Source organism: Plecotus auritus (assembly GCF_963455305.1).
Source record: "Plecotus auritus genome assembly, chromosome: X".
NCBI lineage: Eukaryota > Metazoa > Chordata > Mammalia > Chiroptera > Vespertilionidae > Plecotus > Plecotus auritus.
This window is the reverse complement of record NC_137784.1, coordinates 120,385,308-120,400,516: the sequence shown is the minus strand read 5'-3', so window position 1 is coordinate 120,400,516 and position 15,209 is coordinate 120,385,308. Positions and strand designations below refer to the sequence as shown.

The window sequence follows — 15,209 nt, the reverse complement described above, 5'->3', positions numbered from 1 at the left end:
AATGAGAGTCTTAGTAAGGCACTGACAGGTATTCTTGCATACTTAAAAGCCACAGTGGTTATTTGCTGACTTCCTCAAGTATCCATTGTGCCTCTTTTCTCTTTTACATCCAAGAAAATTAGTTCCTTCACACAAAGGAGACAAAAATTTCCTTTTCTTAGCCAAATAATGGCAACTTTGAATACAATTCCATTCTCCACAATGAGAAAACTTCTGTGGCAATCTAAAGTTGCTGGCACCCTTGGCCATTCCCTCTGCAACACTAGATATAGCTGTAGGTGCCCTAGAAAAAGCCCATGTGACTCTGCCCTAGGGACTCAGATGTTTTCGGGCTGCACTTCCTCTCCTCTCTCCTCAACCCTCTAGTCCTGTCTACATATCTGTGATTTCCAAGTTCTCTGACCCAGGCCTTTTGACAGCAGTGAGATGTGAGGTCAGGTTCTTGAGATGTCAGGAGCACTAATTTTTTGGCTCCAGGACCCCCTGGGATACTTGCTCTACAGTCAGAAATCAGAGTAGTCTCATTACTGAGCCCAACTCAGGCCTCCAGGACCCCAGGCAGGTGGTTGTCACCCAAACTCCATGCTGGGTAAGGAACTAAATAATTTTTCTGTTTTATCCTTTACAGATCACAAGTACTTCCATGAGCATTTTAATCTAATTCTGATTAGCTTTATCTGGAATTAAAGAGGCTGGGTGTAATGTCACTGCCATCTTTCATATGAGAAAATAGAAACATAGAAGATGCCACAAGTCATCTGAATAAATGGGGGAGTCAGTATAAAGTACTGTTGAGTCACACTTCTGTTCCTATAGTATTTCTACAACTATTATTCCTAATAACACCACCAACAGCAATAGTAGCTTATGAATACTACATTTATGAGTTTTGACAGAAAGAATTCAATGCACAGCATTAGAAAATCAATACTTCTAATTTAATTTTGTAACTTCAGTTAATAATTATCCGGCAAGTATTTGCTTTTGAACAGGATCACCTACATAATTTGTGTGGCCCAATGGCAAAAGGAAATGTGGGCCCCCTTTTACAAAAATTAGGAATTTCAACACCATAACAGCAGAACATCAAACCATCTAAGCATAGGGCCCTATGAGACTACACAGATAAAAAACCCATGAAGATAGCCCTGCTTTTGAGCCCTCAAGAGACACTTAAGCTTTTTGGTTTTTTAAATATATTTTTTATTGATTTCAGAGAGGAAGGGAGGGAGAGATAGATAAAAATAGCAATGATGAGAGAGAATCATTGATCGGCTACCTCCTGCTCACCCCACACTGGAGATTGAGCCCGCAACCCGGGCATATGCCCTGACTGGGAATCGAACCCTGACCTACTGGTTCATAGGTCGAGGCTCAACCACTGAGCCACGCCGGATGGGTGAGACACTTAAGTTTTAGGATGATGTTTAATTGTAGAGAAAAGGGAGGAAACATGTTATTGGATCTCTGATTCTTCTGATTTCATGAAAACTTTTGGTTTTGTTATCCTTGTAAATTAATATATCATCAAGAATATCATTAGAATAGAGATGTGCCACAATTCCTAGATGCTAAATCTGTGTTTATTTTTTTTTTCATTGATTCTTGAGATAATGTGCTGCTTGCGGAGTTTTTATACTTTTTCCTGACCCTTTAAAATACTGTATAAAACAAAAACTGGGAAAGTAGCTCAATCACCATTCCTCCCTCTCTTAGACCCTGCAGTTAGGAAAGGATACATTGAATATGTTAAAACTAATCTAAGCCATGACAAGGAGAAAGGCTTCCTCTGTTAGCCCACTTATGAAAAACAAACAGTGCCATTGAAGGCACAGCCTCACACAAGGCTGTACTAAGTGGTTCTTACAACAGACATGCTAGACATTGTCAGTCTGGAAAGATTCAGCCTGCCCTCAGCCATAGCTCCTCCCATCATGATTCTTCCCTAACCCTCTCACTTCCAAGTCAGAAAACAATTAAAAGAATGCTAAGAAAACCATCATATAATTAAGATGAAATGTATAATGTAAGGTTATTTAAGTGCACTATGATACATTTTAAAAATGAGAACCATGTTTTGTTTTTTATAAATACAATAATACACAGAAAAGTGTTTTTACTGGGCTGTTTGATATCTTGGAGTTTGGCTTTCTTTACTCCACGATCCACCTTTTCTTGACAAATGACTTACCATATCTAATTCTAAGATGCTTATTTTCTTCACATTTTCACATCTCTGAAATCAGAATGTACCTTTTAATCAATACAATTTTACAATCACTGTCATCCAGGAGGCATTTGAAAGGGAGATGGCATTGCCAGTATATACCAAACTTGGCGGTGGCTATTGTAGTATTATAGTTTATAATAATAAAAGTGTAATATGCTAATTAGACTGGATGAAGTTGGGGCTGCAAGGGAAGCCTAGGTTCCGGGTGCCTGCTGGTGGCTGGAGGGAAGCCGGGGGAAGGAAGGCCTACTCTTGTACGAATGTCCTGCATCGGGCCTCTAGTACAGTGGTCGGCAAACTACGGCTCGCGGTTTGCCGCTCTGTTGACTAATGAGTTTGCTGACCACTGACCTAGACTCTTGATTCCAATAATTACAGGCTGTTGTTGTTCCTTGTGATTAAGCCCCTATCCCAGTGGTCGGCAAACTCATTAATCAAAAGAGCGGCAAATCTTGGCTCGCGAGCCGCATGTGGCTCACAAGCCGCAGTTTGCCGACCACTGCTCTAGTATATGATAAAAACGTATATCTAAATAAGCCAAAAAAAGATATTTCAGTAAATATAAAATTAAAGTTCTATGGATTTGAAAGCATTACATCAGTTTTTTTAGAATGTTTTTTTCTTAGCGTTACATAAAAACGGAATTATGTAAAAAAAATCTCTAATGTGATGAAATACTTCATATCTTCAATAAAATGCAATAACTGCCACTGACTGTTTTGAAGAGTTTGAAAAACTTCACTTGCACCCATTGAGAAGCCATCCAACATACACATTGGGAAAATTTCTAGGTACTAATAAAAGACAACTTTTTAAATATCTTTAATAAAATGCTGAGGTTTGTTTTTTGTCTTTGTTTTTAGTTTTTTTAGCTTACAAGTAGATATTCCCCAACCTGGAAGCCCAAACACTAGGAAAAGGTACTGGCTACATCAGAATAGAGTAGTGGACAAATAATTTCTTTCCTATGGTCATGTTTTTAGAGAAAGTTAGAGAATTCCAATATAAGCTCCAGAGCAGTATTATTATATAACTAGGGGTCCAGTGCACAAATTCATGCACCTTGAAAGGAACTGTGGGCCATGAGGCTATGGTGGGCACAGGGACAGGCCTCAGCCCATCCTCCCTGCCCCTGCGTGGCCCCTCCTGCCACGGACCCCAGTTCCAGTCTGCTCACAGCCCCACTCCTGCCACTGGCAATTCTACATGCTGATGGCTCTGGCCCCGCTGGGTTCGAGCTGGGCCGGTGACATGAGCGGGTGTGAGTGGCAGTTGCTGCCCCAATTGCCCCTCAGGAGCAGGAGGAGGTGGAGAAGCATTCAGGGGCAATCGGGGCCAGTGCCAGGCGTTGGCAGCAGGTGCAAGCAGTGGCTCTAGTGCCGGCAGCAGGTGCAAGTGCTGGGTGGGACCACGATGCATGGGAGCAAAGAATTTTCAGTAACCACCAGAGGCTTGCTCTGATGACAACAACCAGTGCCCCGCCTTGGTCTGGGGCCCCCGCTCACCTGCTCCACCATCCTGCCATGGCTGACATCCACCATGTTCTACACTCTGCTGCCTGCTGCCGATGGCCGCCATGTTCTGCGCATGCCCCTTGGTGGTCAGTCCACGTCATAGCAACAGGTTGTTCAGTTGTTCCACCGTTCAGTCTATTTGCATATTAGGGTTATATATATAGAGATATATATAAAACAAACCACATATGTAATTTTAATTTTTATGTTGCAACATTGTAAAAAGACTAAAAAGCAGGTGAAATGAATTTTAATGTGTTATTTAATTCAACATATCCAAAATATCATTTCAACATGTAACCAATATAACAATATTAATTATTTGATTATGCTTGTCCTGTCTTTGAAATCTGGCATATATTGTTATTTTACACTTATGACATATTGCAGTTCACATAAGCCACATTTCAAATGCTTAATAGCCAACTTGTGGATAGTGGCTCCCATATTGGAAAATGAAGGTCATTACATACATTTATCAACAAAATAAAATAATTCCTTCCAGAATATTTTGCTCAAACACAATCAGTCATAGAAGCATTTGTCAGAAATTCAAGAGTGGCAGCTGTTTCCACTGCACTCTTGTGAATGTAAACTACAATAAATCAGTTATCTCAACAATGACTATATATTGCTCTGGAGCAATTCTGCTTAAGACAGTCTACAACAGTGGTCTTCAAACTAGGCTACCGGTACATGAATACTTTTCAAGAAATATGCAACAGGGAGAGTTTTCAGGTAACTCACTCTATGGTTCTCAATTTGCATATGTATTCTTGTCTAAAATCAATCTGCTTAAGGAAATGTTTTTTCAACTTGCTTAAAACTAAGAATTATTATTCACCTATTCTCAATACTAATTACTTAAATCTGCCATTAACTGAAAAGAAAAGCACTTCCTAACTAATAGCAGTATACGCTGTTAATTCCAATTCTATTAAATATGACTGGAATGATTTCCTATACTGCAAAGTGTTTACATGATAAAGCTTATGCATAGATATTATTGTGATTTCTTTCAGATAAGGTAGATTATTCATTAAACTAGATAAAATCTGTTCTCTCTCTCATATTGTATCTTGAAATATTTTTCTGATTAAAGTCAATCCTTACCTTATTGTATAAATAATCACAATTTCTATTTCCTATTATTAAAAACTAGAGGCCCAGTGCAGAAGAGGTCCCTCAGCCCAGCCTGCCCCCTCTCACAGCCTGGGAGCCCTCTGGGGTGGGAGGCGACCCGGTGATCAAGGGAAGGAGAAGCCCCATCACACCTCTGCTGCTGCCACTGCCAGCAGCACAAGCCTGAGCCGGCCCTGGTTACCTGAGCCTCGGGAGGCCCTGGGTGGCTGTGGGCACTGCCATCTTTGAGGGTGTGGCAGTCAATTAGCATATTCCCTCCTTATTGGCTGTGGGCACCGCCATCTTTGTGAGAGTGTGAGGGTCAACTAGCATATTCCCTCTTTATTATATAGGATAAAATATGATGGTTGCCAGACTGATTTTTTTTTTTTAGCTATATGTATTATTCTCTCATAAATATGGTTGAAAATTTGATTCTGTGGTCTAATTACATTCATGAATTTTTAAATTTTTATATAGGGGTTGGCAAAAGTAGGTTTACAGCTGTGAGTACGTTGAAACACAGAGTTTATTCTTGTATTACTATATGTTAATTATTTTTTTATTTATTTGTATTATAACTGTTAACCTACTTTTGCCCACCCCTGTACATGATTCTTAATTATTTCCAGAAACCAAGCAATAGAGTTCTAACAACATGTGTATTTTTTTATCAAAGAAAAACTATGCCTGTCATCAGATTCTTTGTTTTATACATGAATTATAATGCTGGCTACATATTACATGAGAAACAAAATTGTTATTTAATTTCTGAATTTATTTTGAAGTGGATACAAATATCATTAAAATTTTAATCTTCTAAGTTTGTTAATAAACTTTTTAACAGAGGTGTTCCATAACTGATTTCTCCATGGTTTTAACTATGCTCCTCAGAATGCATAGTAATTCATTTTTTTTTACATTGAAAATGAAGTCAGACACTTTTTCTGAAGGTAAAGATGATTTGGCTGATTATCTTGATATAAACATTGCCTTTGCCAATTAAATTATATTACAAATATTTTCTATGAAATGATGATCCAAATCTGTGGCCATGGAGCTTTATATTTAAAGGATATAATGAATTAAAGTCATTTTATCAAAATTATTATATTGGCTAAGACATTAAGTATTTTTAATTTCTCAACCTTTTATAAGTATATTGGATTAAAAATAATGCCTCAAAATGAAAGTATGACACATAATAGTTATTTTCAAAATCTTGGTAAGGTCATTTTGGTAGAATTCCAAGAAACTCAGAAATCAATGACTAATCAACAAATCCTTTTGTAAATTGGGGCTTCTTTACTTTCATGCTATCCAAGATAGCTCTAACCAAAATGTCTGTTAAAAACTAAAATTTTTAATTAAATAATTTAAATAATTAAAAATAATTTTTGATGACAGGTCACTGTGTGATTTCTGACCCATAACTTGGATACTGATTCCATTCCCTCCTATTTATTTATGGGAAGAAAGTTTTCTGAATTCTTATATCTGTAATAGTGAAAAGTAAGAAAAAAATGATACTGCCCTCTGTCTCATTAGAAGTAAAGTAAAAGTCATCCTCAGAGTCATGAACTAATTTTGGGGGAAATAAACAATCATGCACTTAAGGAATGCATTTCCAATCAAATTCTAGTTTTTATTTTAAATAATTACTTATCAAAATATATAGTATTTTATACTGGCCAAATAAACTGTATACTACTTGTGATTCAATTATAAAGATACTCAGAGGCTTAGAGTTATAGGAAATTGTTTCAAACTATATATACTTCTTGCAGTGATTTATGATATGGTGAAAAAAAAGGCCTTTAAGCATAAAATTATATTACATTAGGATAAATTATGTATGAGAAGTTGAATGGAATGGCAATTTCAAGGGGATAATGCAATCATGTAAAATTTCTATTTATTGGTTTTTCTTTATTGTTTTTTCTTTTAAACCAGCAATGATGAGTATCAAGTTACTATGGTAATTTTAGTTCATTGGATCATGCAAATGTGATTAATTCATGTTATTTAAAAGCACAAGTATTTATAAAATGCTGGAAATAATAGCCACAAATAATTAAATTTATGATAATAAACTTCAGATGCTAACTTAGAGATGTATGATGGGATAGCTAGCTTCTCAAAATTATTTTAGGTGGCCTATAATTAGAAAGTATGAAGACCACTGCTATAGACCACAGTTTCAATAAATTCTAGAGAAAAACTTACCAGGGATGAGGGGGGGCATGAAATTTAGAAAGAAAGTTCTATTTTTATGTTATAACTATTTTTAGTTTCTGGATATAGCAGAAATCACTATAACTTGTTATAAACTAGCTTTTTGGCAAGGAGGTTATGCAACTATTCAATAGGTAAAATTTTAGGAATGTTTCGGAGCAATCCACAAATACTGTACTTACTCGATATGGTCACTAGGTGGCAAATATGCCCTGGGAGGGAAGCCCTCTTTCCTGTCTTCCACTGGGTCACTCAAATCTTCCATCTCCTCCTGAAAAAAGGTAAAGGATACAAACAATAGTGACAATCACAACAAACAAACACCAACAGCAGGAAGTATTTATTTTAGGTCTTTCCATTTGACAGGGACAGTAATAAGCCCTTATGATCTCTGGAAATTTCAGAAATGGCCTTGTCTATGAAGTTAATATATTCTTTATTAATATAATTTATGAATAGTATTAATTAATACATCTCTATGATATAAACATGCACTTTGACCACAAAACCCAAACCCTATCCAGCTAAGAACTTCAGCTCAAGCAAAATCAAAAAAGCAACAGCAGCAGTAGCATCTATGACATTCCAAACATGAGGCTAAGTCTTTCATTTCCCTGAATCTTCAAATAGTTCTAAGAGGTAAGTGCTAATATTACCCCCATTTTACAGGTAAGAAAGCAAAAGAATGGCCCCAAATCATTGAGCTAGTAAGTGCTGAAGCTGGGATGTAAACACAGGTTTGGTTTGTTTTGTTTTCAAATTCAATAGCCATGAGCTTTAATATTACACTGTGTGATGTTTCAGTGGTATGTGTGTGTGTCTCTATGTATCTTTCTATATATACCTATGCATGTTTATATTTCTTTTTTTCCTGTGATTCTATGCCTGTGAATCTGTGCATGTGGAAGTGTGTGTGTGTGTGTGTGTGTGTGTGATCACACAACATGTACACTCCAGATCTCTTAGAAAACTTTCTGGTAATTTCCACATTTGCTTGAATACAGTCATCAGAGGGAGCTTAATAACTTTCATTTTCTCTTTAAGAGACTATTAAAAACATACATTAAAAGTCACAGCTTCCTTTGAAAAAGTATTTACTCATGTGCCCTTGTATATGTGGTTGAATCTTTATATTTTCATATGTATAAATCTGCATGAGTCTCTATGTCTGTTTCTGTTTGAGCATAATTAAGTGCATGTATATATTTATATGCTTATGTTGGCAGGTGTATATGTGTGCACATTCATATATTTAATGTACATTTAGGACTGAGTGCTATATGAGCATAGCAGTACATTTGTAGATCAGTGTGTGTGTGTGTGTGTGTGTGTGTTTGTGTGTGTGTGAGAGAGAGAGAGAGAGTATGCGTGCCAATTGTGCATGTTGACATGTAAGGGTGCATATCTGTGCATCTATACATTTGAGTCCCTCTGAATATGCCTGCATTTTTAGTGTGTCTAGGACCGCATTGATTGTAGATTTATGTGTATATCCTTTACTTTTATATAATGAGGATGTTGTGTATTTGTGTGGGGGTACATCTGGCACCTGCGTATACATCATATGCATATGACTCTGGGAGCATGAGCCACTAAGTACATGTTTAAAACACATGTATCTACCTATGAATGAATCTCTGTTTCCGTGTTTATGTAAATGTGTCTGTGTCTCTGCAAATCAGTAAACACACACCTGTTTCTGCATATGAAGGACTCTATGCATGTCTATGGGTATAAATACACACATATAAACACACATGTGCCTGTGTGGGTTTGTGTATACTTGTGTACATTTCTGCATAATTGTCTGAGGGTGTCTCAGAATGTACCTCATGAGCCTCCGGAAGCATCTGAATGTTTTTATATTGTGTATGTCTGTGCACCTGTGTTTTTGCATCTTTGAGGTTATGAATCAGTAAACACATTGTCTGGATGGCATATATACATCTCTGTGTGCTTCTCTGGTCTGTACAAGTATGGAGTGTATATTTATAACTATATATTGCTCTGTGTCTACACACAGAACTGTATGTATGTTACTCTATGTATGCATATTTGTGTGTTACTCTATGTATGCATATGTGTTTCCATGTATACATGAAATCACGCCTGCTGGGACTCTGGATGTTATGTTTGTATTGTGCAAACAAATATCCTTGGTTATGGCTTTAAGAATGTATGGTCTATATGATTATGACACACCTGTGGGTCTATGTCAGTATGAACATCTGTGACACTGCATGTGTATATATATTCTGTTGTGTATGTTCTTGTCTATGATGAATATCTGTGTGTGTAGGTGTGAGCACTTACTTCTGAACAGACTTCTGGTCATTTACACAGCTACTTTTCTACAATACAGCCAGCCAGAATGGGGTCAAGATTTTCTTCCTGTTCTTGAAGTAGCCAAGAAAATATACATTAAAAGACAGCCTCCTTTAAAAAATGTTAATTATTGAAGATGATAACTATGGCCTAATAACATAGCATTTTTATAATCTGAACACAAAAAGCAGGTGGCTGCTCAGATCTTCAAATCCCACTGCCATGGTTGTAAACCCTGGCACATACCTATCTTCCTTCCCATCTTTGGCCCTAGGTAGGGCTCACATACTGTTTCCTTCCACCTTCTGCTTCCTCAGGCATGCCTATTACAAAGGGCTCCAAAATTACTTCTACTTTCTGTCCTAGGAGACAGAAACCAGTGTCATCCCATTTATAAATGAGGACTAGGATCAGAGAGTTATACTGCATTGTGTGGGTCACATGGCCAATTATTGGCAGAGGCAGAATTAAAAACCAGACATGACTGACACTGAATCCATATTCTGTTTCCTCTACCACTGGCCATTTCTACTATCATATGTGCCTAGATCCCAACACCAATAAGTGTTGGAGCCAAGCCTTGGAGCAGGAATGTCTGCCTCCAAAGACTGTTCTGAACCTTGATTCTTTGCAGAAATCATCTCATTTAATTCTCTGAATTGCCCAAAAGGAAGTATTTCACCATGTGTACAAATGGGTATACAGACTCAAAAAAGTGAAGTCACTTGCCAGAGCTCTATGTGAGCATGTCAGTCCTCAGCTCGTATCCTATGGAGCAGCATATTGTTGAGGATTAAATGTGTTAAGAGTTTGGACCTCAGAAGTAAAGCTAAATGTTCTGGAGTGAGCATATATATATATATGTAGTTGCCTTTCTTGGTCTTGTAGACTTTCTGAGTATTGTATAGCAATGTTTGGTATTATTAAGGCTGTCTGTAAAGTTAGGGACAAATCTGTATGTTGTGGGATGAATATGTGTTGTGGATTATGCCTCCCTGTGTATGTAGTAGTATGAATCTGTGAGAACCATGGGAGTGAGTCCCAGTCTTCTGGGCTAGTTTCTGGGTTAGGTAGCATGTCTCTGTGTAGTGTTGTAAGGTTAGGTGTTGTGGGGTGAGTCAGGTGAGATGAAGTGAGTCTGAGTGTGGAAGAGAAAATCTTTTTGTTACAGGGGAAGTCTCTTTGTATTGTGGATTGAATCTATGATTTTTGGGGTGACGAGTCTTATGTTGTGGGGTGAGTCTGTCTGAAGGGAAGTGGATCTAAGGGATATGAAGCAAATATATGAGTTGCATGATGTGTAAGTAAATTGTAGGTCCTGTGAATGAGTTTCTTGTGGTGTCAGACTATCAATAGTATGACTCATGTGTACACTGTGAGGTCGTTCTCTACATTAAGGGAGGCATAGCTAGGGGGTGTGAGGTAAAGCTGTGCATTGTGGGTTGTCTCTATGAATTATGGGTCCTATGGGTCCTGAGCAACTGGTTTGGAGTGACTGTGCTTTGTGGGAGTGATTTTAGTGTTGTTTATTTTATGACTGTGATTTTTGGATATACTGTCAGGGAAATTTATGGATTGTGGAACATGTCCTCACATTGTAGGGAATGCCTAGATATTGTGGTCTATAATAGCAGTCTGTACATTGTGGGATATATTATGGATTGATGGGATGAGACTGTGTGTCAAGGGTTGATTCTAGAGATTCTATAGTAAATCACTGTGTCATAGGGGCAGTCTTTGTATTTTAGGGTATGTCTGTGCTTTATGGGAAATCTATGTGAGTTTTTTTTAATGTGTTTTAAAAGTCTATTGGGTGTGGGGTTGTGCCATAGTATGGCATTTTAGCAGGTTGTGGTCCAATGTTGTGCATTATGGTGCAAGCTTGCATTATATAACCTAATTCTGGTTGTTGTATTGGATGAGTCCTGGTGTTTTCAAGAGAGTGTGGCTTATTAGGGCAAAGTGTGGATGTGAGAGAGCTTATATTTGTTCTGTGGGATCACTCTGTGTACAGTAAGACATATCTGCTTTATGGTATAATTCTGTGTTGTGTGGTATGCCAGTGTGTAACTGAGCATGTCTTGAGTTTTGGATCTTTATGTTGGGTGATGATTTTTTGTGTGGGGTGAGTTTGTGTGGTAGGGCATGGCTGTAAATCACAGGGTGTCTCTCAATAGTGTGGGGCAAGTCTGTATATCATGAGGCTTGTCTATAGTAATGTGGGTCATATATTAATTTTGTGGGGTGATAATATAATGATACTTTGTGTATGTAGGAGAGTCTGAGTATGGAGGAACATGTTAGTGCATTGTGGGGAGAACTTTATATGAGTTAAGTTTGTATGTTGTGATTTGATTCTAGGTGATTTGGAGTAATAGTGTCAATAATAAAAGTTAAAAAAATGAATTTGCATTTGGAGAAATTCTGAGCATGGTGTGGTCATTCTGGGACTGTTGGGAGTATCTATGTATTTTCAAGGGATTTTGTACATTGTAGGATGCATCTTTTCATTGGAAGTTTTACCAAGGTGTTGTGGGGGTGAGTATGTGAACCATAGACTGTGTCTAGGTTGTAGGTCATGTGTGACTTGTGGTGCAAGGCTGTATTGTAAAGCATTTCTGGTGAAGAACATAAATGTGCACTATGGAGTCTGCCTTCATCCTGTGGGGCAAGCCTGTGTGTCCTATGGCAATTTTGGGTGTTGGGAACACAAGTTTTCTTTGTAGGGTATTTGCCTTGTGGAGAGATCATGTGTGTGTTGGGGTGAATCTGTGTATCAGAATGAAATTTTGTGTTTGTGGTAGAAACCTTTCTGTCATGGGGTATATCTGTCTATAGTAAGATAGCTATATGAATATATTGTGGAGATAATTTATGCATTATAAGACATGTCTTAGTGGCTAGACTGAATTTTGGAGTGTGGCTGGATGTCTGTGGTCAATTCTTACTATAGTGGGGTGAGTTTACGTTGTAGAGCAAGGCTGTACATTATAGGGCGATTTTTGCATTGTGGAACTTACCTCTGTGTTATAGGGCATATCTCAATATTATAGGATAAGTCTGGGCATTGTGGGGCAAGCCTGTTCATTGTAAGTGCATTGTAAGTATTATGAGGCATTTCTGTAGTATATGGTATAAGACTGAGTTTTGATGCAAACCTATGTGTAATACTAATATTGGATGACTACTTATGGAGCAAGTCTTGGCATTATTTGGAGAATTTTTGTCTTGTGAGATAAATTTGTGCATTGTGATGCAATTCCATGTGCTGTTATGGGAGTCTTATGGGGAATGTGTGACAGTCCAAGTTGATCTAGATATTGAGAAGTGAGTGTAGAGTTATGGAAGAAACTGGGCATTGTAAGGCTCATATGCATGTTGTGGATTGTTTCTTGGTGTTGTGCTACACGTTTGTGTATTTGGAGGCATATCTGGTGGTTGTGGTGTACTCTGAGTTAATTATTTGCTTTGTGAATGAGTCTCTGCATTGTGTGATAACCCTGTTTGTAGGGGTGAAAGTCTATGAATTGTAGGATAAATTTGGAAGTGGTGTAAAATTCTACACATTGTGGGGTAAATCTATTTTTCTGTGGCATGTTTTAGAGCTACTGGATAAGTCTATGCTGGTGGAGGAGGGGGTGAGTCTATGTGTTCGAGGATGTGACCAGACATTATTAATTGGTTCATTCATTATTGAGTGGATGTTTTTAGAAATGTTTGTAAGCTATTATGCAATACTGTGTGTTTCTGGGGAGTATATCTTATGAAGCATATTTGTGTATTGTGGGATGTATTGTTATGTATACAGGAATTGTGGGGGAAGTTGTGTGTTTTGGAATGAATGTGTGTGTTCTTTGCAATTTGAAGTACTATGAAATTAATCTGAACATTGTATGGAGAAGACTGTAATGTTATTGCATTCTGTGCATTGTTTTGGTAGTGTCTAAGTTGTGATTGGTGTCTGCACATTGTAATGTGTGTCTGGGCATTGTGGGACAAATGTGAGTTGTGAATTGATTCTATGTGAGGGTTAATGTATGTGTTATGCTTTGTTTCGTGTAGGGTGAGTTTTGTGTATTTTGGGCTGAGTGTGAGGGTTTGGTGCAAATTTGGGAATTGTGTGGTGTGTGGTGGGGTGAATCATTGTCTGGGGTAGGTCTCTGAGTTGTTGGTCATAGCTGTGCATTATGATGCAATTCTATACATTGTAAAACACCTCAAAAAGGTGTAAGCTGAATTTGAGTGCTGTTGTTTCTTTCTATCCATTGCAGGGCAACCATAAGCTTGGTAAGGGTGTTTCTATGGGACATGTTTTCATGTTATATTATGAATTTGAAGCTATTTTTAGAGCCTGTGTGTAGTACTGTGAGTTTGAGACTCTGGGTCCAATCTGTCTGTTTTGGTACAAGTCTGGAATTTGTGGAGCTAGTGCAGTGTGAGGCAAAGTGTGTGTTAAACTAATTTATGTCTTGAATAGTAAGCTGACAGGCTGCAATGGAATCCTCTGTGTTGTGCAAGGGTGTCTACATCTGGGGGCAAGTCTTTACATTGTAGAGTGTTTCTACATGTTGTAGTGTATGTGTGTGCACTGCTAAGGCAAATTTATGCACCAAGGAGTAAGTGAGTTAACTGTGGGATAGTTCTATATATTGTAGGACAGATTGTGTATTGTGATACTATTCTATGCCTTCTTGGGAGAGATGGCTAAGTGGTATCATTGACCATAAGTGTTCTAGAGTTAGTCTTTGTGCTGAGAGATGTGTGTGTGTGTGCATATGAGTTTTGTGTCTACTTTGAGTACTTTGTGGCACATCTATGTATCATGAGTTGACCTTATACATGTGGGGAATCTGTATGCTCTGGGGTTGTTTTGAGTACTTTGGTGTGCGTCTGAGTGGTGAGCAGTGTCTTGGCACTGCATCTAGGAATTGTAAAGGAAGTCTAGATGACCATGTTATGGGAAGGGATGCATGTTGGAGCATGTTTCTGCACTGTATGATGAGTCTTGTGACATGAGATGTGTCTCCCCGTTGTGACTTGATACTGTGCATTGTGGGTCATATTGACACTTTGGGATATGATTCTGTGCTTTCTAGGAAGAGTCTGAGTTGCACATTTGTGCATTGGCCTTCTTACAATTTATGTTGTACAATGGGCTCACAGTTGGTGGGATGAGTCTGAGTAAGGGCTGTGGATAGGCATTGCAGGATTTGTCTTTGTGCTGCAGAACAGGTCTAGGTGCTTTGTTGCTTCTATTTTCCCTATAAACCAGGTGTTTGTACTGAAAGGTGATGGTGTATTTGAGGCACTTCTCTGTTGTAGGGCATGTCTGTGCACTGTGGTGCAGCTATGTGCTTTTTAGGCAAGTTTGTGTGCTATGCATTTCGGGCTGTGCTTTAATAGTATGAAGTCTCTGGGTATTGTGGATTGTGATTCTGAATGTTATGGTACATGTCTTTGCATCCTAGGAAATGCCTTTGTGTTTCGGGACAACTCTATGGATTATGGTACTGGATAAAACTGAGTGGGAAAACCAGTGCTTCATGGAATAAGTCAGTGCATTATGGATGATTAAATGTGTTTATGAGACATGTTTGTATTGCATACGAGGTATTTTGTCATCTGTCTGGATTGTGGTTAATGACTATGCAGTATATACTATGTCCAGGTGTGGCTGGGCAAGTCTGGGTGTTGGGTGTGCATATCTATGCATTATGGGCCTCTTAAGTGGTGGGGAAGTGGGGGGAAATACTGTGCAGTAAACCTAGGTATTGGTTCTAGTG

The 15,209-nt window shown here is 38.2% G+C and overlaps 1 protein-coding gene across 6 annotated transcripts in view; it reads right to left on the bottom strand.

Annotated features, from left to right (window-relative positions):
• LOC308240540 (uncharacterized protein) overlaps positions 1-15,209 on the bottom strand; it is a 73,410-nt gene that overhangs the window by 48,084 nt on the left and 10,117 nt on the right. For all 6 annotated transcript variants that reach the window (XM_080653689.1, XM_080653685.1, XM_080653686.1 and 3 more), the window contains exons 3-4: positions 7,284-7,372; positions 3,736-3,879 (exon numbers count right to left, since the gene is read on the bottom strand). In XM_080653689.1, coding sequence (XP_080509815.1) covers positions 3,736-3,879; positions 7,284-7,372 — 233 coding nt within the window. The remainder of the gene's footprint in view (positions 1-3,735; positions 3,880-7,283; positions 7,373-15,209) is intronic.